The sequence below is a fragment of the Hemitrygon akajei genome, chromosome 11, assembly GCF_048418815.1.
Source record: "Hemitrygon akajei chromosome 11, sHemAka1.3, whole genome shotgun sequence".
Classification (NCBI taxonomy): domain Eukaryota; kingdom Metazoa; phylum Chordata; class Chondrichthyes; order Myliobatiformes; family Dasyatidae; genus Hemitrygon; species Hemitrygon akajei.
The window spans coordinates 101,664,350-101,691,866 of NC_133134.1; the positions used below are offsets into that span (position 1 = coordinate 101,664,350).

At 42.8% G+C, this 27,517-nt stretch overlaps 1 protein-coding gene across 1 annotated transcript; it reads left to right on the forward strand.

The window, feature by feature from the left end:
• Window positions 1–18,935: 18,935 nt before the first annotated feature.
• Window positions 18,936–20,538, forward strand: LOC140735165 (immunoglobulin lambda-1 light chain-like). Its single transcript, XM_073059955.1, has 3 exons — window positions 18,936–18,984; window positions 19,128–19,481; window positions 20,149–20,538. Exons 1-3 carry the CDS (start codon window positions 18,936–18,938, stop codon window positions 20,475–20,477), a joined length of 732 nt encoding a protein of 243 aa, XP_072916056.1. The 3' UTR covers window positions 20,478–20,538.
• Window positions 20,539–27,517: the final 6,979 nt, after the last annotated feature.

Consider the following 27,517-nt stretch of genomic DNA (forward strand, 5'->3'; position numbering starts at 1 on the left):
GAAAGCAGGATCTCCCAGTGGCCACACATTTTAATTCCACCTCCCTTTCCCATTCTGATATGTCTATACATGGCCTCCTCTACTGTCAAAATGAATCCAAACTCAGGTTGGAGGAACAACATCTTATACACCAGCTGGGTAGTCTCCAACCTGATGGGATTAACTTCCGTTAATGCCCCTCCTCCCCTTTTACCCCATCCCTGACATATTTAGTTGTTCGTTTTTTTTCTCTCTCTCTCTCTCTGTCCATCACTCTGCCTGTTCTCCATCTCCCCTCTGGTGCTCCACCTCCCCATTTCTGTCTCCCGAGGCCTCCCGTCCCATGATCCTTTCCCTTCTCCAGCTCGGTATCACTTTCGCCAATCACCTTTCCAACTCTTAGCTTCATCCCCCACCCCCTCCGGTCCTATCCTATCATTTCGCATTTCCCCCCCTCCCCCCACTACTTTCAAATCTCTTACTATCCTTCCTTTCAGTTAGTCCTGACGAAGGGACTCGGCCCGAAACGTCGACAGTGCTTCTCCTTATAGATGCTGCCTGGCCTGCTGCGTTCCACCAGCATTTTGTGCGTGTTGTTTGAATTTCCAGCATCTGCAGATTTCCTTGTGTTTGTAGTACAGTTGCAGAATTACAAGTGTAATGTTTTAAACATCACTGAATCATGGCTGAAATATTATAGCTGGGAGCTTAATGTTCAAGGATACACATTGTATCGCAAAAATACGCAGGAAGGCAGAGGGGGTTGGCGTTCCTCTGTTGCTAAACAAATAATATAAAATTATTAGAAAAAGATGACAAACTGTAAAGTCAATGAGGGGAGTTTCGACTCAGGAATTAAGAGAAAGATCAACGTCAAGTCGCTGGACGGTTCATCTCTGGGCATTGGCCAGTTCCACCTTTCCAGCCAACCCTCTCCAACATGTGCTCTGAGGCAACCACAGTGAACAGCTCTCCTATCCAGTTTATTCGCCTGGACTGCCACGAGTATTTGGTATCCCCTTTTTTCTCCAGACATAACCCACGGATCGATTGGTCTCTGAAAGGACTCCAAAAGTGGGCACCGGCAATCCTGCCGACATGTATAGGTCCAGCTCTAGCACCGTTCCATGAATCCCCTACTCTGTCAGCTAAAGATGTGGAGCTGTTTGGATTCTGGCTGAGTATGTCGATCGTCATACGAGTGAGCCATAGACCTCTACCAGGGCAAGAGTCCTCCTTGAGGACGGATCTTTACACTCTGTGATCATGAAACGGAGGCCACGGAGGAATGCATCACAGGCATTGGCCATGGAGTTTAACTGTCTGTGAACATCGCCGGCAGGAGCAGGATTCTTTTTGTGAGCAAGAAAGATAGCAAGCTCCGTCCCTGAATCGATTGTCGTCCCCGAACAGCATCACTATGAAGAACTGCTACTCTCTTCACCTGCTAGCGGATGCATTCCAACATCTCCAGGAGCGATTTTCCTATTTTCCAAAATTGATCTACGCAATGCTTACAATTTTGTTTGCGCGAGAGAAGGGAATGAGTGTAAGGCAGCTTTCAACACCTCTGATGGCCTGTATGAGTACCTGGCGATGATTTTTGGTCTGGGCAACGTCCCTGCTGTACTCCAGGCCTTAGTTAACGATGTGTCCAGGGACATTCTGAATCAGTTTGTGTTTGTATATTTAGATGACATCCTTATCCGTTCCTGTTGTCATCAGGAACACCTCCAGCATGTCTGAAGAGCTCACCGACGTCTCCTCGAATATAACCTGTACGGCAAACTCGATAAATGTGAGTTCTATAAAGACCAGGTGTCAGTTTTGTCCTATATATACCCTATCCAGTGTTCAATTGAACCCTAGTTAATTTCAAGCAATTGCAGATTGGCCCAAATCATCTACAGTCAAATGGGCACGGCGCCTCCTGTGGTTTGCGAACTGTTATTGCCGCTTCATCCGGAATTTCGACTCTGTCGCGGCTCCTATAATTGCTCTCAGCACAAAGTCCTCGGCTTCATTTCACTGGACAGACTCTAGGCATTTTCAGATTTAAAGCGACGTTCCACCTCTATCCCAATTCTGCAATACCCAGACCCATCACAGCCTTTCATAGTCGGGATGGATGCATCCGATGGCGGCATTGCAACTGTCCTCTCTCAGCGCTCTTCTGCACCCCTGTGCCTTTCTTTCCGTTCACCTGACTCCAGCCGAGAGGAACCAGGAACCTTCAGCTGTCATGGAGTCCTGGGAGGAATAATAGCGCTGGTTGGAGGAGGCAGAGCGTATTTTCTTCGTCTGGACAGAATAGATGAACGTCTCCTCCCTTCAGAATGCAAACTTTTGTCAATCCGGATAGGCTTTCTACTTCACACGGCTTCAGTTCGTCCTCACTTAGCATCCGGAAAGCAAGAATAACCAGACCGACGCACTCTTCCGACAGTTAGACGGATTCGATGACGATGCCGATCCCCGAGCCCATTGCTCCTCGATCGTATACCGTTGCTTCGGTGATTTGGAGAATAGAGACGGAAGTGAGGGCTGCCCAAGAGTCGGACCCAAGCTCGGGTGGGAGACTTCCCAACCAGCTGATTGTCGCCGCCGCTGTGCGTTCCGAAGTTTGGAATGGGGTCACTCTTTCCCGTCAGGATGAACATCCGGGATTTCGACGTATCCAGGAGTTTCTAAAGAAGCAATGTTAGTGGCCATCTATGCTTTGGATATTTATATCTGAGTTTATATCTGTTTGTCCCCCCCCCCCCCCCCTACGCTCGGAACAAGACGTAACGTCAGCTTCCTGTGTATCTGCAATGTCCACTGCCTGTGCCCCACCAATCTTGGTCCAACCTTTCAGTGGATTTCATCACTGGTCTGCCCCAGCCAAAGCAATCACCACCGCCTTGGTCGGTGTAGATCGATTTTTCCAAGGCTGCCCATTTCATTGCCCTTCACAATCTTCCATCAAATCGTAAGACTGCCACACACATAGTTCAACCATTTGTTCAGGCTCCACGACTTCTGTCAAGACATAGTGTCTGATCATGTACCATCGTTCAATTCCCGTTTTTTGCTCTCTTGAGGGACACGCGGCAGGCTTCTCATCTGGTTTCCATCCCCAATCTAATAGCTGGATTGACAGAGTGAACTAGCAGTTGAAGACGACCCCACGCTTTCCTGCCTCTTCCAACCCCACGACCGGGAGCTCCAGATGGTTTAGGACGTGATCGCCCACCATAATATCCAGTCGTCCTCCACCGAGATCTATCTATCATAGATAGGGTGTTGTACACTAACCATATTTTATTAGGGAGCTTAATGTAAAGGAAACCTAAGGAGAAAGTGATTATATTAGATTAAATTCATACTGCTATTGAGAGGAGAAGCATAACTCACATGCATCGGCGTCGCAATGTGGTAAAGGGAATTACAGAAGCCTGAGAGGGAGCTTGCCCAGGTGGATTGGAACAGGATACCAGCGGAGATGACCAGAGCAGAGATGACTGAAGTTTATGGAATAGTTCACAAGGCGCGGGATCCATAGGTCCACAGAGGAATAAGTCCTTAAATGGCAGGGGAAAGCAACCTTGGTTGCAAAGTAAGTTTAGTGCTACATGAAAGCCAATGAAATGTCACAAGAGTCAACGGGAAATTGGATGATTATGGAAGCTTTTACAGTTCAACAAAAGCAACTAAAACAGCTATAAGAAGGGAATAGATGAAATATGAAGTAAACCTAGCTAATAATATAAAGCAAGATAACAATTTTTTTCCAGATATATGAAGAGTACAATGCAGGTGAGAGTTGTTGTTGGACCACTGAAAATGGTACTGCTGAGGTAATAATGGGGGACATAAAATAGCGGATTAACCTAATGGGTACTTTGCATCAGTCTTCGCAAGAATGATGTCAGGAATGCAAGAGGTAACATAAGGGGAGCGTTTGACAGCCCTAGGTTTTTACTTGCTTGGAGTTTAGAACAATCGGCGGGGACGGTGGAAAGTAATCGAATCTTAAAAGATCTGGACAAAGAGGATGTTTCCTGTAGTGGGGTGTCTGGGGACTAGAAGGCACTGCATCAAATTTGAAAGGCGTCCATTTTGAGCAGAGATGGAAAAAAAATTCAGCCAGAAAGTGGTGAATCTAATGCAATTCATTGGCACAGACGACTGTGCAGGCCTATTCTTTTGGTATGTTTGAAGGCGGATGTTTAATAAGTTGTTAATTAATCAGGGAGTCACAGTAGAATGGGGTTGAAAGGGATAATATATCAGCCATGTTGGAATGGTGAAGCAGACTCGATGGGCCGAATGACATATTTCTGCTCCTCTGTCTTATGCTCACACAGATTTGTGATCGTAAAGAAAACGTACAGGACGACTAAGCACGCCTTTGATTTGACCTGGAGTGGCCGGTGGTAGAAGCACGCCGCCATCTTACCATTGACTTTCCAACCTACTCCTATTTTCCTGCATTTCGCCACTATCACGCTGAACCATGAGTTAAGTGTCTTTGGAATTAAATTCCATCTGCCATTTCACCAGCTTCCATATGAAACTTCATCAAATAATTTATCGAACTCACTTCTAAAGACAAATTTGGGGTGATATCAAGCGCACAGATGCAATGGATGCAACGTGTTCTGTGTTGAATATGAGAATCAGTTGTTCTTATGCTGCTTTCTACTTTTCTCGATCATTTCGAAATTCCCTCCCGGGTCTTTGAACGCAAGCACCTACTCGTTATCCCACATGAAAACAAGCAGGCTTATCGGCCTCAGTCAATTCCTCTCTATTTTCGCTTATACCAGAATATCGAGTCTGCGGTTTATCCCCACATGTGATGTAAACACTCAGGCGCGTCGAAATAAGAAGGTAACATCGCGGATTAATATGGTTGTTAACACCGTCTCATTCCTATGAGGACGTTTCCTATTTCAAAACTCACACTCCTGTCCGCAAAAACTTTGAAACATAAACGGGAATATTCCACTGACGATTGACCTTCAAGTAAATAACGTGAATCCTAGCCGCTGTTTCACACAGGATTTGGGGCGGAATTTATTGCGTAGGGTAGTGCCGTGCAATGGATTGTCTCAACCGGTTCGCTGACATTCTGTCTACCTGTTCTTTTTGTGGCCGGGAGGAATCTGTGTATCATGTTCGATATAGAGCCTGGGAAGTTGCAGCCTTTTCGGAGTACCTGTGGGGCTGCTCCTCAGGTTCCTGTTGTACTTCAGCCCCCGCGCCTCCTCATACATGGTTACACAGTACGGAGGACGAAGGCCTGGCCAAGATGGCCATTCACGGGACCAACAGAGCAATCGAGGTCTCGTTTCGAGCCGATTTCTGCGGCAATTTCCGGAGTTGCGTTCATGCCGAATATACTTAGAAAGGATTCATGCTGTCACAATGCGCATAGAGGCGGATTTCAAGGAACGACGGGTACCTCAGAGAACCTGAATGTTTCATATCTAATAGTGGGACGTATTTAATTTGAAATCGTATATAGTTTAGTAAATCCCTGATGGTTGTTGGTATTTTGTGAGTCAAGTGAACGTCTGCGGTTATTTAAATGAAACGTTCTTCGCTGTTCTGCTGGCTTTCGAAAGAAACCGATTGTCCACCAAAGAACTATTGGGGCAGACGTAAGAGTAATAACATATTGCCTACAACTTTAAGGCCGCTGTTACAAAGTTAACGAGTTGTGGGAGCCTGCGGCTTTAAGTGATCAAGTAACACCTGCCAGTCAAATGGAAGCACGTGTGCCTTTAAGAGGCATTCTTCAGCATTAAATAATCGAATTATTCAATAATCTCCTGGGTAAGGATCGGAACAAAAATTCCGTCAATTGAAACATCTTTTGTTCGCCACAGACCATATACGAGAGAACGTCAAAATTGTCTGCATTGCATAATAGTTTGAACCGATCAAAGGTGAAATAATCCAACGAGTTATTTAAAATTAGATCACGAGAACGGAACGATCTATGCAGTGAGCTGATTGAATTTGCACAAGTGAGCAATAGGAGCCAGCAAAGCGCAAACAAGGATCTTGGTGGGGTGTGACCTGAAAAAATAACAGCCTGATAGCAGAAAGGAAAGGAAATCATCGTCGAGATTCATGAGCAGATTGCCCAGCTCCTGCAGATCCTTACACGGGTGTAGTGAAGGAAATTCAGCCCGTCGCGTCATTTAAACTTGGACTGAAGTCTACTCAATTAATCGAACGGACGTTCACAGAAAGAACAGGAGCTTATTCGATCACCCATCGTAAGGGATTACGAAGTCGTCTCCCCTTCAATCACAGCAAGACTCCTCTAGTTGCCCATAGACTCATTCCTGCTCATAATCTTCACCACTCTCATGCAGCAATGTGTTCAATAATTAAATAAAGAAGACAAATGTTTTAAATCGTCGGCAAAAAAGAACAAAATTCAAAAGTCAAAATAAATTTATTATCGTGGCACGTAAACTGTATGTCACCATATACTGCTTGTGAGTTTCAGTTCTTGCAGGCATTTCACAGGAACCAAGAAACACAATAGAATCTATGAAAAAGTACAATCGCCGAAGGATCAGACAGAGGACATCATGAAAGGCAATGTCCCAAAAAGTCTCTTTGCGACTCTATCTACTTGTTTCGGCCACTTTTCAAGGAATTGTGGATCTTAATTCCCTGATCACATCCTTCTATCGCACCTCAGCGACCCACCTTTCACCGTGTAAGTCCTACCCTCGTTTATCCTGCTGATGTCAAACTTCTCACACTCGTCTTCATTAAAATCCATCTGACATTTTCAACCTGAATGAAATGTGCGCAATTGAATTAATTCCATCTCAACATATTATTTCCGTCCATGTTCAAATGAGGAAGTTTTATATGAGTTTATTATAAAATGTTAAACAACAATAAATAATATGCAAAATTATGGAACAGAAGAAAACATACGGACTGAAATCGTTTTCATAGCTACTGCTTCATCTACTGAGTTTCTCCAGCATGTTGTGTGCGTTCCTCTGGATTTGCAGATTCTGCATAATTTCTTGTGGTGTTTATGACCTGAAATTTGTTAAATTGGTACAGTATCTTTCAGGTTATGAAATCTAATCACATGTTGACTAATCTAGTTTTGAACCATATCACTGTGCTTCATAGTTTCTTCCAAAGATTAGAAAGTGTTTAGATAATTTTTTTCTGCTGCAGGAATTAGACATTTCTAACGCTGATTGCAAGCGGTTTTCGTCACTACCACGTGTCATTCTGAGCATGGTTCAGAACAGAAAAAAAAACATTTTCTCATGGTCATTTTATGTGGTCATTGCATAAAGCCCGTTCTGCATCAAAACAAGTATACTTCTTTTTGATAAAAATGATAGTTTTATCTCCCTCATCGTATTAATACAGGATTAATTTTATTTTTCATTGCCACAGATAAATAATATATATTCGATATATAATATTTAAAGTGGAGGTTGATAGGTTTTTGATTAGTAAAGGCGTCAAAGGTTATGGGGAGAAGCAAGAGAATGTGGTTGAGAGGAGTTATGATGAATTCTATTATGGTTATTCGATATATTGAGATTACCCGCCAGAAAATGAATCTAAGCGTTGCATATGACGACATATATCTACTTTGATAATAAATTTATCTTGAACTTTGATGATACATCGGCCATGATGGAATAGTGAGGAGATCTATGTGACGAATGGCCGATTTCTGCAACTGTATCCTATGGTCTAATGGTGTACGTTCTGAGCAAAGGAGTTACTGCGCTTGCTCCTTTCTTCTATGGTCTCTTATACAAGTGTTTGTGATAAAACAAATTGTGCATTTCGCTTCCTAGCAATGGCTGTGCTAATAAGAATGAGTTACAAGCATTCGGAAAATGTCTTTTTCCCGTCTGCATCCAGGTATTCAATACTGGCTCGTCAGGCATATAACTTTATCAGTCGGTGAAGGAAGCAGTGGGGAGGAAAAGTTTGGCCTTTTGCAAGGAGGTGAATTGCAAAAGTGTGGCGTGCCTGCTGCATCACTACTGGCCCGAGGTTAGACTCTCTGTGTACTGTAAATAGGTCCGTTTCTTGTATGAAATCTTAAACTGGCTCTGGAGACTGTGTTCTCTGGATCACAGGATTCACCCGTGAGCAGCTACTGAGGGATGCGCCTCAGTCTCAGTAGTTAAGAAAAATGAGAGTCAAGTGCTCTGAAAGCCTGAATACTGGATGAACTAACGGAGTACAGTGTAACTGATGTGAAACAGAAGACTCTGGGCTTCCCTCCTCGAGATCTGCTGATAATTAATCACTAACAAAGTTGCAATAGAGGATCGATTGGTGCTCGGAAACTTAGAGAATCCAGGGATATGAAAATAAAGCCAGATGGTTCTGCAGTGACCCTCAGTCACGGATTTATTGAAAAGAGGAGTGGATTTCAGAAGCCCACCGCTGTTTCATTCGCCGTTTATGTGCCCAAGAATATAATCACTTTATGAAATGTCATAGATTGCTTCTTTCTCCAGCGACAGCCTGTTGAAGTCTTTGTGATGAAAGAAATAGTGCATTTCCTAAATAGCAATGGCTATGTTAAGAAGAATGTATATATACATTCCATGTCGTCATGTTCATGTGAAAGCCCATAGTGTGCTCCGTTTTGTTTCAAGAAATGAGAGAGACTGCGAGCGCTCGAGTCCAACCTGGGTCACCTCTGGATTTTTCCCTGGACACGCATCTCATTCCGTCTGCCCGATAACTAATGTGATACACAGGCACGCATACTCAGACACAAAGCCCCCCCCCCGCCCCCCCCCCCCCCCCCGCCACACACACACACACATTCAGTCATTTTCTTTTTAAAACTTTTATGAAGTTTAAAGATCGCCAGTATATTTAATATGACATTTGAAGAAGAAATTGTTTGAAAATATGAGCATTTTAGAATTTAAACTTAAGTCTGAGACGTTGCCACTGATTGCATTGTCTCAATGCAAAACACTTCAGAAATTTTAAAATCTCCCCGCGGCTCTTTCTCTCCCTCCCCGGAACCCAGTGACCGCACCAACTGCACCGCTTAACAAACAAGACAGAAACAGCATCAATTTGTTTAATTGTAGCTAAATAAAGGCTGTGTAAACACCGCCCGGTCCCCACGGGGATGTGACGGAGTCCACATATGCATCAGTGTCACTCGCAAACACAGGCTGACCGACTCTGTGAATCATCGTCAGCGCTGGGTTAATTCGACTGAACGGTGTCTCATGGTCAGTTTTGGGGGAACAGGCAAATGTCCGAGTTAATCACGAAGTGAGTTATGATCTCTGATCACAGCTCCTCCAAACCTTGTTCGCGTCCCCAAAGCAGCTTCACTCAGACAAAGACACAGAAAGGGAGGAAGGACGGCATTCGGCCCTCGAACCCGCATAGCAGTTCAGACAACACATTTCGGACCCTCCGCTCCAATTTCACTTTTCTGAACCTTCCCAATCTCCCCCGATTCCTCCTTTGCTCAAAAACACAGTAGTTATTTTTATTTCAATATCCTTCTGGTCGGAGTATCAGCTAAACAGTGAATCCCAGAAAACTTCAGCCGCGTCCGAGACATACGAAAATGTAATTTCTGTCCAATGTGAGACAGCACCCCCTGAAATCAGAATTCTTCTCCAATAAGTCACCCCCCCCCCCCCACCCGGTGGAGGAGCGTCCTGTTTGCTATCGTTTTTGACCTGAACAAATTTGGAATATTGTAAGCACTTTTGGGCTCCGTATCTGGCGAGAATAACCCTGGGAAGGAAAGGGTTAACGAATGAAGAGCGCTTGTATCTCTGTGCCTGTACTCTCTGCAATTTAGAAGACTGAGATGTGGGGAGTGATTGATTGGAACTTATCGAATATTGAAAGGATTAGATAAAGTGGATCTGGAGAGGATATTTCCTGTAGTGGCCGATTTTAGGACCAAGGGGCACAATCGCAGAATAAAACCACATCTCTTTGTAACTGAGACGAGGAGAAATTTATTTCGACAGACTCTAGAGAGTCTTTGAACTTCATTGCCATTGTGACTGCAGACGGAACTCACTGATATTTAGTAAGTATGTCAAAAGTCATAGAGAGATGGCAGGAGAATCGGGGTCAGAAGGAAAATGAATCAGTAGTCAGTGAATGGCGGAGTAGACTCGACAGATCGAGCAACTAAATTTTGATATTATGTCTTATGGTCCTCCGGTCTCAGGTCATCTCTCATTTTCAGTTGTAAGTTAAACAGGCCTGTGCCCACTGCGCTAACTTATGGGATTCAGCTGACAGCCCAGGCCTCGCCGCTGTGGAAGAAACCCCACGCATGAGGTTCAGCGCGATGCAGCTCTAGTGGACAGATTTGTAGAAACGTCTCTGTGAGGCGAGAGATAAAGCGACTGGTTTATGCTCACACTGAAGTTGGCTTGGATGTCTAGTTATCTTCAGAACATATTTAAAATATACACCAATCTATAACCTTATCAGGGTAAATTTTTAAAATTCCAATAATACCACTCCAATATTATCATACTCCACCGAGGTCTCCTTACTGGGGCATTGGGCTGTTTACTGATTGCCTCTGCTGCGAACTGCATGCACTTTGAATTTTACTTTATAAACTTATTTGTGGTGATATTTTGTTTTATGTGCTGTGTGTGATATATGTTTTGTGGGTGCGCAGTGGTTGGGTAGACTGTTGTTTCCTTTGACTGGGTACGTATAGAATCAGATGACAAAAAAATTGAAATTGAACTTGAGTTTGAAATCAGAACGAACCAATTGACTTCAGCTGGAACTGATCAAATATTGACAAAGAACCTCGCTCTGGAAAGATTTTCTGATGCAGACTGGTGACGATGGAAATAAACATGGCTCCTCTGCTGTTGAAATATCGCAGAGCTGAATTGTGACGATGGGGAACTAAATCATTAACAACTAAACCGAGGTGATGCTTGACGCCGGACTTTCCTCCTCTTGTGAGAGAAACTGAGCCACAGTGAAATCAGACTGGCCTGTCCAATTCTGTTTTAAACATAACTCCTCTCATCTGCGATTACACCGGTGTGTATCATAAAAGAGTCACCGTCGCTCAGCCAGTTTTAAATGATAGAATATGAGACAGGAAAATGTTACCTGCACATTTACCACCGGCATTAAGCAGAGTAATATAGTGGCAATATTGATAACACTTCTCTTCCAAACCAGTTTGTTTATATCCTGAAAATCTCCGTTAACAGAACCAAACATTAGATCACGGAACTAAAATGCGCAGAAACCTTGGAGGAGAGAAGAATCGTCAGAAGTTCTATTTGCAAGATTGCAAATGTTGCATTCTTTCAGGAATCAAAGTATAGATTTCAGGCTATGTGTATTTTAATGGCACAGAGGGCAAACATAATTGCCTGAAATAATCAGAAGAGCATTGGACCTAAAGAAAAGTGTTTTAACATTGACTGAAAGAATTTAAACTGGAATTCAACAAATAAAAAGCTTCAATAAACTGTTGAAGGACAGTAAAATGCCAGATGAAACGATCAGGGAGCATTAGAAGAAATGAAACATTTCCGTAGAGATGCTAAGTAAAAGAAGAAAATGGGAAAGAAACAAGATCGCTTGAAGGCTCGTCCTGAGACCGTAGATAATGAAGCAATGAAAGGGCGGAGGTATAAATAAATGATCTGAGTTGCTTGAGGAATTAACCTACAGTTTTCAGAAGACACAAAGGTTGGGGGTGTTGTGGGCAGTGTGGAGGGCTGTCAGAGGGACATCGATAGGATGCAGAACTGGTCTGAGAAGGGGCAGATGGAGTTCAACCCAGAGAGTGTGAAGTGGTTTATTTTGCTAGCTGAATTGTGATGGCAGAATATAGCATTAATGGTAAGACTCTTGGCAGTGTGCAAGATCAGAGGGATCGTGGATGTCCATAGGACATTCAAAGCTGCTGCGCAGGTTGACTCTGTGGTTAAGAAGGCGTACGGTGCTTTGGCCTTCATCAATCGTGGGACTGTTTAAGAGCCGACAAGTAATGCTACAGCTTGATAGGACCCTGGTCAGACCCCACTTGGAGTACTGTGCTCAGTTCTGGTCACCTCACAACAGGAAGGATGTGGAAACAGTAGAAAGGGTGCAGATATGAGGCAAGTGTTTTACGCAGAGAGTGGTGAGTACGTGGAATGGGCTGCCGGTAACGGTGGTGGAAGCAGATACAATTGGGTCTTTTAAGAGATTCTTGATAGTTGCATGAATCTTAGAAAATAGATAATTTCTAAAGTAAGTACATATTCGGCACAGCATTGTGGGCCAAATGGCCTGTATTGTGCTGTAGGTTCTATGGTGTGTATTTTATTAGCACAGTAGGCCAGCAAAACTGTCTGAAATTATAAGAAGTGTACTGAATTGAAATGACTTTCTTACATACCTTCTTGATATACATGAGGAGTAAAGATCTTTAGGTTATGAGGACAAAGGGAATCTGTTTTAACATTGATGGAAGAAGTAGAAACTGCAAATCAGCAAAAAAAAATCAATAAACTGATGAAGAAAAGAAAAATGCCAGATGAGACGAGCAGGAGGCATTAGAAGAAATACAAAACGTTTACTTAGATAAGTTAAATAAAAACGGGAAACTGGAAATAAACGTAGATCGCTTGAATGCTCGTCCTGAGACCATAGATACTGAGGCTATGATATGGCGGAGAAGTAAACAAGTGATTTGAGTTTGCTTGTGTGGAAACAAGACAAAGGAAACCGTCCAGAAACGTTCAACAGCAGAGCAGTAACGTACTGGGGAAAAAGTAGAAATGCTGTTTTTTTTGGTAGAAGTATCTGGCACTGAAAAACAATAAATCACTGTGAGCTAATGACGTTCTGCGCAAATTTCTGTAAGTGATGGCACAGGAAACACATGTCTGTCCTGCAAATTTTAAATGTTTCCACAAATATTTTCACCCTTTTGACAGGGAGTAGAGAGTGGGCGATATAAAGATGAAGAGAAAGGAGGGGGGGGGCAGTGTGCGAAAGAGTGAAAGAGAGTTTACCTCAGTACTATGGACGAAATCAATATGTTTATCAATACTGGAGTGCTGACATGGCAGCTCGGAAAGTGAAATGTAAATTAACAAACTCTGCTCTAGGCTGCTCTCAGAAACCTGTTTGGTTCCTAATATACACAATAAAATGTTCGAACCAGAAGATGTGGTGTATAATCAATCTCTGCCTTCAATGCAGCCACGGATTCGGCCTCCATGTCCCTATATGGCTACAATATCCTCCTATTCACTACCCTCTGGCTGGTTTAGATACAGTTGAAGTCAGATGTTGACATACACTTAGGCTGAATACATTAAAACTCATTGTTTAACCACTCCAGTGATTTCATATTAGCAAACTATAGTTTTGGCAAGACGGTGAGGACATCTACTTTGGGCATAACACGAGTAACTTTTCCAACAGTTGCTTACAGACAGATTATTTCACTTTTATTGACTATATCACAATTCCAGTGGGTCAGAAGTTTACAAACTAATTCAACAGAAATCACCCAAGACCTCAGAAAAAATTTGTGGACCTCCACAAGTCTGGTGTATCCTTGGGAGCAATTTCCAAACGCCTGTAGGTACCATGTTCATCTGTACAAACAATAGTGCACAAGTATAAACACCATGGGATCACGCAGCAGTAAGACCGCTCGGGAAGGAGACGCATTCTGACTCCAGGAGATGAACGTACTTTGGCGCAAAAAGTGCAAATCCATCCCAGAACGACAGCAAAGGACCTGGTGAAGATGCTGGTGGAAACACGTAGGCAAGTATCTATATCTACAGTAAAACAAGTCCAAAATGCGACATCACCTGAAAGGCTTCTCAGCAAGGAAGAAGCCACTGCTCCAAAACCGCCATAAAAATGCCAGACTACAGTTTGCAAGTGCACATGGGAACAAAGATCTTACTATTTGGAGAAATGTCTTCTAGTCTGATGAAATAAAAATGGAACTGTTTGGCCATAATGACTATCGCTTTGTTTGGAGGAAAAAGGGCGAGGCTTGCAAGCCGAAGAACACCGTCCCAACCGTGAAGCATGGAGGTGGCAGCATCATGTTGTGCGGGTGCTTTGCTGCAGGAGGGACTTCACAAAATACTTCACAAAATAGATGGCATCATGAGGAAGGAAATTTATGTGGATATATTGAAGTTTCATCTCAAGACATCAGCCAGGAAGTTAAACTCGGTGGCAAATGGGTCTTCCAAATGGACAATGACCCCAAGCATACCTCCAAAGTTGTGGCAAAATTGCTTAAGGACAACAAAGTCAAGGTATTCGAGTAGTCATCAGAAAGCCCCGACCTCAATCCGATAGAAAATTTGTGGGCAGATCTGAAAAAGCGTGTGCGAGCAAGGAGGCCTACAAACCTGACTCAGTTACACCACTTCTGTCTGGAGGAATGCAACAAAATTCCAGCAACTTATTGTGAGAACCTTGTGGAAGGCTACACAAAACGTTTGACCCAGGTTAAACAATTTAAAGGCAATGCTGCCAAGTACTAACAAAGTGTATGTAAACATCTAACCCACTGGGAATGTGATGAAAGAAATAAAAGCTGAAATAAATCATTCTCTCTACTATTATTTTGACATTTCACATTCTTAAAATAAAGTAGTGATCCTAACTGACCGGGAATATTTTCTCGGATTAAATGCCCAGAATTGTGAAAATATGAGTTTAAATGTATATGGCTAAGGTGTATGTAAACTTCTGACTTTAACTGTACATAAATACACATCCACAGTGACTATTTATCTAACCGGCGTCTCAATCAAACGTCACACATCGAAGGAAGTGTCCGTACATTCAGAACTGAAACAGTCAGAACAAATCATGTGTTCACAGTGTTATGAAGGACGGAGAAGAGGCGAGTAGCGAATTGTACGAATGTATTTAAATGCTTATCGCTCCCAGAAACAAACACGGGTGAAAGCAGATTAAGGAAATTGATTAAAGCGGTGACCAAGAAAACTCAGCTAAAGAGAATCTACTAATTGTCAATAAACTGATAAGTAAAGAACACTCACAGGGAGAGAGAGAGAGAGCTTGAGAGAGAGAGAGAGAGAGAGAGAGAGAGAGAGAGAGAGAGAGAGAGAGAGAGAGAGAGAGAGAGAGAGAGAGAGAGAACGAAAGATAAGAACAGAGGATAGTAAGAGAGAGGAGGGCTGAGAAAGAGAGAGGTTGGGTAGAGAGGAAAGAGGATTGCGGAAGGTAGAGAAGGACGAGATAGAGTTGACCTCAACAGACGGCAATGCGGTTTATTCACCAGTAATACGGTAATGAAATGCTAACGGACTAACAAGGGACTTGAGACACAGCAATACAATACGCCTGAACTCTTGCGATTTATGAAAGCAAAAACATGTGTGACGATTCAGGTTGAGTCACAATAACACAGTAAAACAGAAGATATTACAGGAATTTAGCAAAAACTAAAAAAGATGAAACACGTTAAGGTCTTGCCTCAGTTATATCAAACAATAGGATACAGGAGCGGAATTTGACCATTTGCTCCACTCACACTTCTGCGCCTTATAATCATTTATTTCCATCGTTAAAACCGACTCTTCTGCCTTCTTTAATCCCTTCATCCATAATAACCTGCCATCCAGGCCATGCTGTTTTATCGCCGCTGCCATCGGGCAGGAGGTACAGGAACCTTAGATCTCATGTTAGATGTCATCTTAGATCTCATGTTCAGGAACAGTTATTACCCTGCAAAGATCAGGTTCCTGAACCAACGTGGATAACTTCACTGACCTCAAATCTGAACCGAAGATCTCAAGGTAGCAGTGAAGTGACATACAGGCACTTTCTTAATAAATTTACTTAGACTTTAACTTTGATAAGAACTGGTGTTTATCACGGAAAAAAGCCACCCTTCACCAGGTTCTCTATATTATTTATTTTCTTATGTACATTATCATTTTAATAGATAGATAGATACTTTATTCATCCCCATGGGGAAATTCAACTTTTTTCCAATGTCCCATACACTTGTTGTAGCAAAACTAATTACATACAGTACTTAACTCAGTAAAAAATATTTGAGTTGCACCATATCACAAAGTCCTGTATCAGTTTCCTATACTCCTCCTCCTGTCCATTCCTGACACACCCCACTATGGCCGTGTCATCAGCGAACTTCTGCACATGGCAGGACTCCGAGTTATATTGGAAGTCTGATGTGTAGAGGGTGAACAGGACCGGAGAGAGTACGGTTCCCTGCGGCGCTCCTGTGCTGCTGACCACCGTGTCAGACCTACAGTCTCCCAACCGCACATACTGAGGTCTATCTGTCAAGTAGTCCACTATCCAATCCACCATGTGAGAGTCTACTCCCATCTCCGTTACTTCTAGTGTTCACAATTTATATCACATGTTTGAATGAGGGCGCTACGTATGAAGTACCTCGGTGTGATGGCACCCCAGAGTCCTCTGCCCTGAGCTGAACTTTGATCCCATTTCGTCCACTTTCACCACACGACTTCATATGTCTTCTCGGCCAAAATCCTCTATTTTCCAGAAATGAGGATTTTGGAGATGATGTTAGCGTTTCTGTAGCTCTGGGCCTTTACGGGATGGGTTTGCTAGACCCGTGCCCAACCCTCCTCCTTTCGCAGATGGGCTTCCGACTGTCCATGGCGAATGTCTTGCTGCAGAATGAAGGGAGCTAGTATGATCAGAATTGGAATACCGTGCGTTGTTGGATCTTTCCGGGTACGATATAGAACATAGAATAGTACAGCACATTACAGGCCCTTCGGCCCACAATGTTGCGCCGACCCTCAAACCCTACCTCCCATATAACACCCCACCTAAAATTCCTCCATGTACTTGTCTAGTAGTCTCTTAAACTTCACTAGTGTATCTGCCTCCACCACTGACTCGGGCAGTGCATTCCAGGCACCAACCACTCTCTGATGGAAAAACCTTCCCCTAATATCCCCCTTGAACTTCCCTCCCCTTACCTTAAAGCCATGTCCTCTTGGACTGAGCAGTGGGGGAAGAGGCGCTGGCTGGCCACTCTGTTTATTCCTCTTAATATCTTGTACAAGTGAAGTCACTGATAAAACGAATATGTCAAGGGTTAATATGGTTGATTTCCATATAAAAGAAAATTTAGTAGACCGGGGCTATTTGTTTTTTTTAACGAGAGGCCATATAACTCTAACAATAGGATGGAAATGATGGACATACAGAGGTAATAGTTTTCCTGGTCGGGGTATCTGGAATCAAGTGTCAGTGTATCAAAACACAATTTGTGTTATTCCGGACCGAAATCGGAAAGAAATTTGTTTTCCTTTCTGTGAAATTGTTGATTTGTCATTGAATACATTCAAAAAGTGATTTGAGGTATCTTTAGATTTCGTGCAAAAGCGCGGAACCCAGGAAAATTATTACCTGCAGTGTTATTTAATGCTGTCCTTAATCATTTTGTAATGGCTCACACTGCGGGTTCAAAGCGCTGACGGTTTTCAGGGTGATGAACGTTGGGCCAATGCAGGAGCTCTTGGAGCTGTGGACTTTCATGTTAAAAACGAGTATGCCATCCAGCAGCTGAACCTAGGAGCGTTTTTGTTAGGTCAGGTGATGTATTCTTTGCCATTATTTATCCGTCCTTACACATCACATTCAAGGTCTCTATAACTCATATTCTCAGTATTATTAATTAATTTATGTTTTAAATTTGCACAATTCGTCTTTCTTTTACTCACTGTTTGTTTGTGTATAGTTTTCATTGATGCTATTCCGTTGTTTTTGTTCTGTTCTAAATCTCTACAGAAAATGAATCTAAAATAAGTATATGGGCTCCAATGGTTCATTTATCAGCTTGTATATTTTCACAAATAATCAAAACTGAACCGTTTCCACAACCTAGGGACTCACCTTCAAAGACTCTGCAACTCATGTCCACAACAATATTTATCTATCAGTCTATCTGTCTGTTACCATCGCGACGATGTAAAACTTGTTTGCATTCCAAAATTATTCAATTTCCTCTTTTAATAATAAGAATTATTATTACTATCATTGTTGTATATTCTCAGTTTGTCTTTTTGCGCATTGATGATTTATCATTCTTTATGTGTAGGTTTGCATCGATTCAATTGCATTTTTCCTTTACTCATGCTCTCATTATTATATATTTTCTTATTTATAATGAATATTATTATTGCTTGTCTTTCTATTTTCGTAGTCTGTTTTCTTTTGCACACTGAATGTTTGCCAGTCTTTCTGTGCAGTTTTTCATTGATTCTATTGTACGTCATTGCACTACTGTGAATGCCCACAAGGAAATGAATCTTGATAATAACTTTATTTTGAACATTAAACTTTGACCATGAGCCGTCTGGTATTTATGAATATTAGCGATCAGCTTTATTTAAATCCCGACGGTAAAAGGAAAGTAACAGCATGTTTATGACATGGTTTTTCCCAAAGCAGGAACTGGGTCAGCAAATTTATCAGCCTATTTTGAAGACGGTTGCAGGGAATTTGTGCCTTAAACAGGCTTGGTCGCTCGCTGAGTCAGATATTAGCTGCTACATGTTGCTAAATGCAGCCGTCAATCGAAAGTCTAAAATCATGCCAACCCCAATGCCTTTCCTAGATATTCATCAGACTGGATTGCCTTGGATTTTTGATATAACATAGCTAAATAAAAATATATTGAAGAATGTGTTAATATTTTAACGGTCATTCGTAAGCAATAGATTCCTGAGGACAGGTGGTCAGTCTCCGCCCCTAACATGTCTCTGACCCCTCCCGTTCATTAACATCCCCTGTTAATAAAGAGCCCGGAGTGTCCAGTTTGCAGACAGTAGAACCGGAGCCGTTCCCGGTGTTTGCACAACAGCGCACAGTTCAGTTGGATGTTAGGACGCTCGCTGACCGAAGGAATGTCGCCAGTTCTGCATCTCCTGCATCTCCTAATAGTCCATTTACCAGGTGAGAGACGAGTTAGTTAACGCACGAACTGTCGGCAAAGAAATTAGTTGAAACTTTGAAAGACAGTTTTCTGCGAGTCTTCAGCGATCGATAACACTTCTGACAACAGCAAGTCAACCTGTAGTTTTATTGTCTTATTGCAGGTATCCTGGCGGTCCCAGTCCTCAATCAGACCCCAGTGTCCGGTCCTGCCTCCGCGGGACAGACTGCCCGCTTAGAGTGTCGGATACAGAATGGAAACGTTGCAGGTTCCTATATTGGGTGGGACCGACATCGTCCCGGGAGGAGACCGGAGGGGGTAATATATCATAGACCGAATAATAACATTTTCAGAGGACCCGGCATCACAGAACGTTTCCAACCGTCCAGAGACACCTCCGCCAACAGTCACATCCTGACCATCGGCAGCTTGGAGCCCGGCGACTCAGCCGTCTATTACTGCCGAATGTGGGAAAGTGGTTGGTTCTATGGACCGGGGACGATTCTGGAGATAAAGAGTAAGTAATCCTCTCCTTTTATATCAAATTATGCTTCCGACGAATTCCCCAGTTCAATCGTACTGCTGGCTGGTTCTACACTGCCGCAGTCTCAATCTGTCGAATTAATTCCACCTTTGGTTCATCCTTTGAAATCTCCCACACGATGCAGCAACACTCGAAAGTCCGGTCTTTTAACCCGTTAACCCCCTCTTCATATTCCACCCCCAAATTTCAGAGAGGTCAATCGTCTAAACCACTCCAATCCCAGGGCGCTCCAGTCTACGAACGGCTAAACTGAAATATCCGTAAATACATAATAGATAGAAATTAGATTTGGGGTTTAGTTAGGGTCTCCCCACAACCCCTGTAACACCCTAGGTACCGCCCTCAGCAAAGAGACCATTACCACCAGGAGAGCACGAAATCCGTGGAAATTACCCGACCTGACCTGAGGGGTGGGCAACAATTCACCAGTACCAGGCTTGAGGGTGACCAACGATTCCATGCTAGCGTCTGTCGATGGGTCGTATGGTCGCATTCTGTGCCCAACTTTTCAATGATTGTATCGTTGGTGCATTGTGATCATGGTCTGACGGGAGTTCGGTCAGTAGGTGGCGCCATTTAGGAAATGCACACATTAATAATAATATTTGCCTCCTCCTCCCACCACCTTTTTCACACACAGGTAGCGAGAGCAGAAAGCCCTCGGTTCTCCTCCTGCCTCCCTCCCCGGAGGAAACCGGCTCGGATTCTGCCACTCTATCCTGCCTCGTGAGCGGCTTTAAGCCTGGATTGGTCGCGCTGCGCTGGAGCGTGGATGGCATGGAGACGGACAGTGGCGTGACGACAGGCGCCGTGTCTACGGACACCGACCAGACCTACAGACTGAGCAGTTACCTGCGGGTTCCCGTCGCTGCCTGGAACAAGGGCTCGAGCTATTCCTGCAGCGTGAGTCACAGCTCGCTCAGCTCGCCGCTGCGCAACACCATCTCTTCGTCCGCCTGTGCGCAGTGAGGCCCCGCCGGGTGGCAGCTCACGAACGCAGTGAAACCCGCACTGGGGCTGTGCAGCCGCCTTCTGCAATGCAATTCTGCAGCAAATTTCCGTTTCTGGGAACTAAGAAATTGTTTAATAATTTCAAAGATGAATGTTTTGAATGCGCATCGTTTGCGACGAGTGATACTATGTAGAATATTTCTCACTATGCTGTGTCTGATCTTCTGCTTTTTGTAGAATGGGGAGAGATTCACCAGGATACAATGACCGTATTGTGATTGACTTTTGTAACACAGCACTTAATAAAGAGCCAACTCAGCGGCGGGTTTACAGTGGGTCTCTCTTTACTCGACTGCTCTTTGTGCCTCGAATGAATAGTAGCGAGTAACATGACGAGCATGAACTACCGTACATAGACTTACAGTCAAGTCAGTTCAAACGGATTATCCGCCCCTGCTTATCAATGCCGATCTCTGTGTACTCCACCTGCAAGGATCAATAATCAACGTTATTCACCGTATACAGTTCAATACATTAGGGATTTGCTGTGATGTGTTGGCGTTACATGAAACAGGGCATTCAAGAATTAAACGGAATAATTATATAAAATTAAAGTTAGAAATTAAAATCAGCATATGGAATAAAATGTGCACAACTACATAAATAGCAGCATCTATGTGCAGTGTAAGCAACACATAAAGCGAGATTCAATGTATTTACAGTTCATTGCAGTCACTGTGGTAACAGATAGAGGAGTGTGGGTTACTACAAATGGTTGATCAGATTCATAACCTGGGGATGTAACACAGACAAATTGCTGGAGGAAATCATCATGTCTGGCAGAATCTATGGAAAGCTCTCGGCTCGAAACGTCGACTATTTATTCCTTTCCACAGATGCTCCCTGACCTGCTGAGTTCGTCCAACATTCTGCATCTGCTGATCCAAATTTCCAGCATTCGCAGAATCACTTGATTGCCTGGGGAAAACATTTTTATGGTGATGGAGATGGCGTGAAATGTTTGTTTCGATAGTTCTAAAACGCTCTCCTGTCGGTCTTTTTTTTTTTTGGGGGGGGGGAGCAGTTTGCAAGGTGCATAGTGTCGGCAATGATGTTTTCCTGCCCGCTTCTTTGTCTGGGACACATGCAAGTCCTCCAGTGGTGGTCGACTGTATCCAAAGACATATTCAGTTCATTTGGCAATGTTTTGTCAGGGAATGCTGCAGCAAACCAGATAGTAATGGCTGATGTGAGGCTGTTCACTCGTTTGGCAGTATAGAACTGCACCTCCCGCCTTCACCTGTTCCTCTGCTTATATTCTTTCCATCCCGCCCCCGACACTTGTTTATCCGGCAGATCCTTAAACATAGCCTTGCTCTGGGCCCCAACCACTCCGTGACCTCATCGTATTCACATATCTGCCATTGTCTGAGCAAACTCTCAGCTCCCACCATGAGTGGTGCACGGTAAAGATGTTTCCCCGTAGCTTGGGTTTTGCCTCCATCTGAGTTATTGATTCGCACAATCCATTCACGCATAAGTCTCATAGCTTCAAGGGCCCACTATTCTGCCCCTTTTAATTACCATGCATCTCGTGGGTGTGGTGGGTGGGGGGAGTGGTAATGACAATAGGTTCCTTAACCACCTGAATTAGTGATCTGAGAACATCCGATGGGAAGTGTCTACTCCATTTCCAATGCGTCCCTGTTGAGACGTGCGGTCTAGTTCCGTGCGCAAAAGTTCTGTCAGAGGAATATTTAAAAGTTCGCAGAAGAGGAATATAATTATATAACGCACAGAATCTGGGTTAGATCTCTGTGATAGACAGTTACTCTATCTGAAGTTACACTTCACTGCCATACTGACACTTTTTCAATAAGCCCATTTTACATCCAATTGACAATCTCATCGCAAAAATATGATCTTATTGATAAGCCTACTATGAGATACCTCGACTAAATTCACCGTGGAAAACACTGGCAGGAGGCCGGATATTCCAGAGGGTCGGGGGCAGATGTCTGTGAACCTGGCATTCCCAGGGACAATCATGTCGGAGGAATAAAAGGTCTTCATGTACATAACTCACCTGGACAAGTTAGTTTCACCCAGGGGCCCTGAAAGAGGTGGCTGAATGGATTGTGGAGACATTACCAATGATCTTGCACGAATACATTGATTTTGGCCTAGTTCCGAAGGAATGGTAAATTGCACATGTCACTCCACTCTTCAAGAAAGGAGAGAGGCAGAAGAAAGAAAAAGATAGGCCAGTTAGTCTGACGTCAATAGTTGGAAAGATGTTGGTGTCGATTGTTAAGGATGTGGTTTCGTCGTACTTAGCAGCTCATAATAAAATAGTCCGTAGGCAGCGTGGTTTCCTTATGGGAAAATATTATCTGACATGGTTTTTGAAATTCTTTGAAGATATGAGATACGGGATAGACAGTGGAGAATCGGTGGGTGTTGTGCACTTGAAGTTTCAGAAGAACTTGACAAGGTACCACCTTAAGAGCCAGCGGTGTTGCAAGAAAGATGCAAGCATGGGGAAAGCACTGGCCAATTGAAAGGAGGCAAAAAGCAGAATAACACGAGCCTTCTCTGGTCGGCAGATGGTGACAGTCGTGTTGCACAAGGTGTCTGATGGGGCTGATTTTTTAAAATATATTATATGTCAATGACCTGGATGAAGGAATTGATGGCTTTGAGGGTGGTTTCTCAGAAGACATTTAGAGAAGTGGAGAAGCAGGTAGTTTTGAGGAAATGTAGAGGCTACAGTTTGACTTAGACAGCTTCGAGGAATCTGCAAAGGAGTAGCAGATGGCATACAGTACCATGCACCTTGGTAGAAGAAATAAAAGTGTTGAAAATTTTCTAAATTGAAAGAAAATTCCAGAATCTCAGGGGCAAAGCAACTTGGGAGTCCTTGTGCAGGATTTCAAAAATGTTAATTTGCAGGTCGAGTTGGTGTTGAGGAAGGTAACAGTGATGTTAGCATCAGGTGGAAGATAACAGTTATGTGAAAGGGAAAAGAAACCAATAAACGTTAGGCCAAACAAGCCCATTAACTAAAACTTTCAAATGGAAAACGAAGCCTGGTTGAAATGAATATCTAAGAAATGAATCTTGTTTTGTCCTTAGACATCTGTATTTATCTGTCAATGTATCATTGAAATTAGCAGAATAAAACTTAATCAATCTACCTCCTGAACAAATAAGAATCAAGAAACACAAATAATAACAAAAATGGCAACGAACTGCCCAGACTGTTATAGCTCTTCCAGACCCTACCAATAGAGATTAACCAAAATCAATTCAAAGAATGGAACAAGATGTTATCAAGGTATACTTGGCAGGGTAAAAGGCCTGGAGTTCGTCTCAAAACTTTGCAATTAGCAAAGGAAAAGGGGGGATGGGGCTTGCCTTCTCTTAGAGATTATTATTTTGCAGCACAGCTGAGAGCTGTGATATGTTGCTGCAACCAATCATATGACACTCAATGGAAAAACATTGAGGAGCGGGTACTTCCCATCCCCATACAAGCAATTTTGGCTGATAACAACCTGCAAAGGTACATAAATACTATTGATAACCCATGTGTGAAATTGACTCTTAAAATATGGAAACTACTAACAAAGAATATAATCTAGAGTGAGATATTGCAATTCTTAAATAGTGTGCATATGACTTACATTTTTCACCAGATAAACTGGATGCTAGATTTAAGGACTGGACAGCTAAAGGAATAACAGTTCTCTGCAACATAATGAAGGAAGGAACACTGTTCAGTTTTGAAATAATTAAAGAGAAACACTAATTAGAAAAATAAGATTTCTATCTGTATTTAGAGATGCAACAATATGTTAATAAAACGCTTACAATGTAGCCAAGGCAAGTATGTGCTTGTTAGAGCTATTTAGACAAGCATATAATTCAGATAACTGTAGTTAAATCACTTCAAACAAGTATAAGGGGTTGTCAAATCTTAAAACACATTCGACTTCAAACATTAAAACAAAATGAAAGAAGGAGGAGGGGTAATTATATCTGAGGAAGAATGGACAATAATATGGATGTATCAATGGAAGTGTACAAGTTCAAAGTAATGGAGGGAGTTTGGATGGAAAAACTTGATAAAATATTTTATTACACCCTCTCAGAAATCCCATTATGTTAGTAACCTCCCTGTTTGCTGGAGAAATTGTGGAAATCGAAATGCAAAACATTGTCATATTTTTTGGGACTATCCGGTTATCAAAGAATATTGGAGGGGGATACACAATGCCCTACAAGACATCTTTAAATGTGAAATACCCTTAGAGAGTAAGACCATATATTTTGGATATATACCTCAAGAATGGTTGAAAAGAGATAAATATTTAATGAATATACTGTTGGTGGCTGGTAAAAAGACTCTTACTAGGAAATGTTTATCACGGGAGAGCTCAGCATGGATAGAAATTACAATGGGCATTTACAAAATGGAGAAGATAACAGCATCTGTTAATCATAAGCTGGAACAATTTGATTCATACTGGGAAAAATGTCTTAACTACGTAATGCCTCATAGGCCTGATTTTATTCTCACAAATCAATGAATATGTTGCAAAAAAGATCACTCCCTACTTGTACATAGTTCTTTTCCCTTTGCTTGTTTTTTCTTTCTGTTCTTTTCTATAAGTGTATACCCCAGATAAATACTTTGTGGAGATTTGTGATATATATGATTATATGATATATATGTACAATGTCTGAAATACATCTTATGGAAATGTTTGTTTGATGATGAACTTCAACAAAGAATAAATTACAAAAAGGAAATGAATATCTAAATATCAAACGAATACCGTTCGTCTTCAGAGTCAGTTGACTCGACAGTCCAATTTCTCAAGCAAACCGAATGCAAGCAGGCAGGGAGGCATGGCTGGGCTGGGATCAAGTCTCGACAAATGCTACGACGGAATGAATGGAGTTAAATACTATCACAATGAAATAATAATTAGCTGACACGTGCATATTCACCAGCGCAATTGCCGTGTCTACTGCCCTGCCGAATCCGTGGTTGTGACAACCAGAGAGCTGTGAATCAGTGAAATTCATTCGGACAAGCGACTGTGGAGGCCAAGTCACTGGGTACAATTAAGGCAGAGGATGACAAGTTTTTGATTAGACAGATATCTGCGGAGGGCATGAAAGAATGCAGGAATAAGGCAGGAGATTGGGACTGAGAGGGAAAATTGTTCAGTCGTGACAAAATGGCGTTGCAGGCTCGATATGTCAAGGAGACTAATTCTGCCCTTTTACCTTATGGTGATATTTTACCATATTCGACATGCCGTTCGTCATCTCTTCAAAATTCGTTTTCCCGGACACAATTACCTCCGCACGAAGTCATGATGACTATCCCGAATCATTTTTTAACTTTCGAAAGGCTGACAGATACTGACTGATAGAAAATCCTGCAATAACTTGTCTTTACTGTACTAAAAATCACAGGCTTCAAGTTCTCTGGGTCTTCCCTTCAGCACATTAAGACAAGCTGCCAAAACGGATACATGACCGGAGTAGCGAGGATGAGTGGGTACATGATCGAAGCGTCGGAGGGCAGCAGAGTTCATGGAGGGTGAGTTTAGAGAGAGGGAGAGAGAGAGAGAGAGGGGGGGGAGGGAAAGAGCGCAGAGGAGAGGGAGCGACAGTAGAGAGAGCGAGTGGCGGTAGTGTAGGTATCCCACAAAGAGAATCGCAGTACAGCAGCAGATCACAAAAAAAGAAAAGAAAAAGAAAGAGAAAGAGAAATAACGGAAGGAGAAGTTGATGTTCAAGCCATGAGGTTGCAGGCAACCTCAAGAGGAAACGACGTGTTTCTCCTGCACACAGAGATGGCCGCATCGTGGTTAAAGGGACGGCCATCGACATGTCTCGCAAAGGGAATGACAATAAAAACTCAGAAGTTTTTTTCACCTGGAAAATCCGTTTTTGACGGATGGAGAAGAGAACAGAGACTTCCAACCAGAATAAGTCCCAAAGGATTACAGCCCTCTGTTTTCTGTAGGCATCGAGTTCTGAATCAAAGCGGCAAAGTGCACGGTCAACCCCTTCCATCTTAAGCTCTGGATGAGCCTCACATTTTAGAAACGCCTTATTAAAATACACGTAAACATAGTCCACGGCACTACCGTGAACTGACAACAAATCCCTAAAAATAATCTCCACTAATTTCTCTATTACTGACGTGAGGCTAGCTAGTCTATCGATTCCACGATTAATCCAATTTCCCATCCTAAACCATGGAACAACATTAAGTTCACTCAATGCTCAGAGACGTCGCCTATGGCTAGAGGACTCGAAGATATTGATCAAGGCCCCAGAAATCTCACCTCATACCTCTCTACAAAACTAGGTTGACTAACCCATTAGGTTACGGAGACTTATCCATCTTAATGTTCTTTAAGGGACACAACGTTTCCTTTTTTATCTAGCAAATTAGCCCGTTCCACACGCTGATCGCCCTACCTTTTCCAGATTCAGTGTAGTCATTTAGGACCTCATCCACATCCTCTGTCCCAAAGCGCATGATCGCTCTTTATCGTTGAGTCGGGCACGTGCTGCCTGGTTGTCTTTCGTTGGAGATCTACGTATCGAATGGCTTGAGATTCTTCTTAATCCATTATGAATACGACTTCTCGTAGTCCTCCCTGGTTACAGGGCTTAATTTTAGCATCCTAAACATTATATGCGCTCCTTTTTCTTTTTCACTAAATTTACTATCACATACCTTCATGTCAGATGCGTAATTACTTCAAAAACAAATGTTCGCAATTAATTGTTCATTGCTGCAAACGCGGTCATTAGGCCGACTGACGACCCACGAAAGCGGGAGGAGGGGAATGTGGAATCAATGTGGATCGCTTCAAGGCTTGTCCTCCGACCACAGAGATAGAAGCAAAGAAATCGCGAGGAAATAAACAAATGAATTGAATTTGCTTTCATAGAAACAATACACAGTAAACATTGCAGAAACGTTCGACAGCAGAGCAATAGCGCACAATCACAAAAGTAGAAAT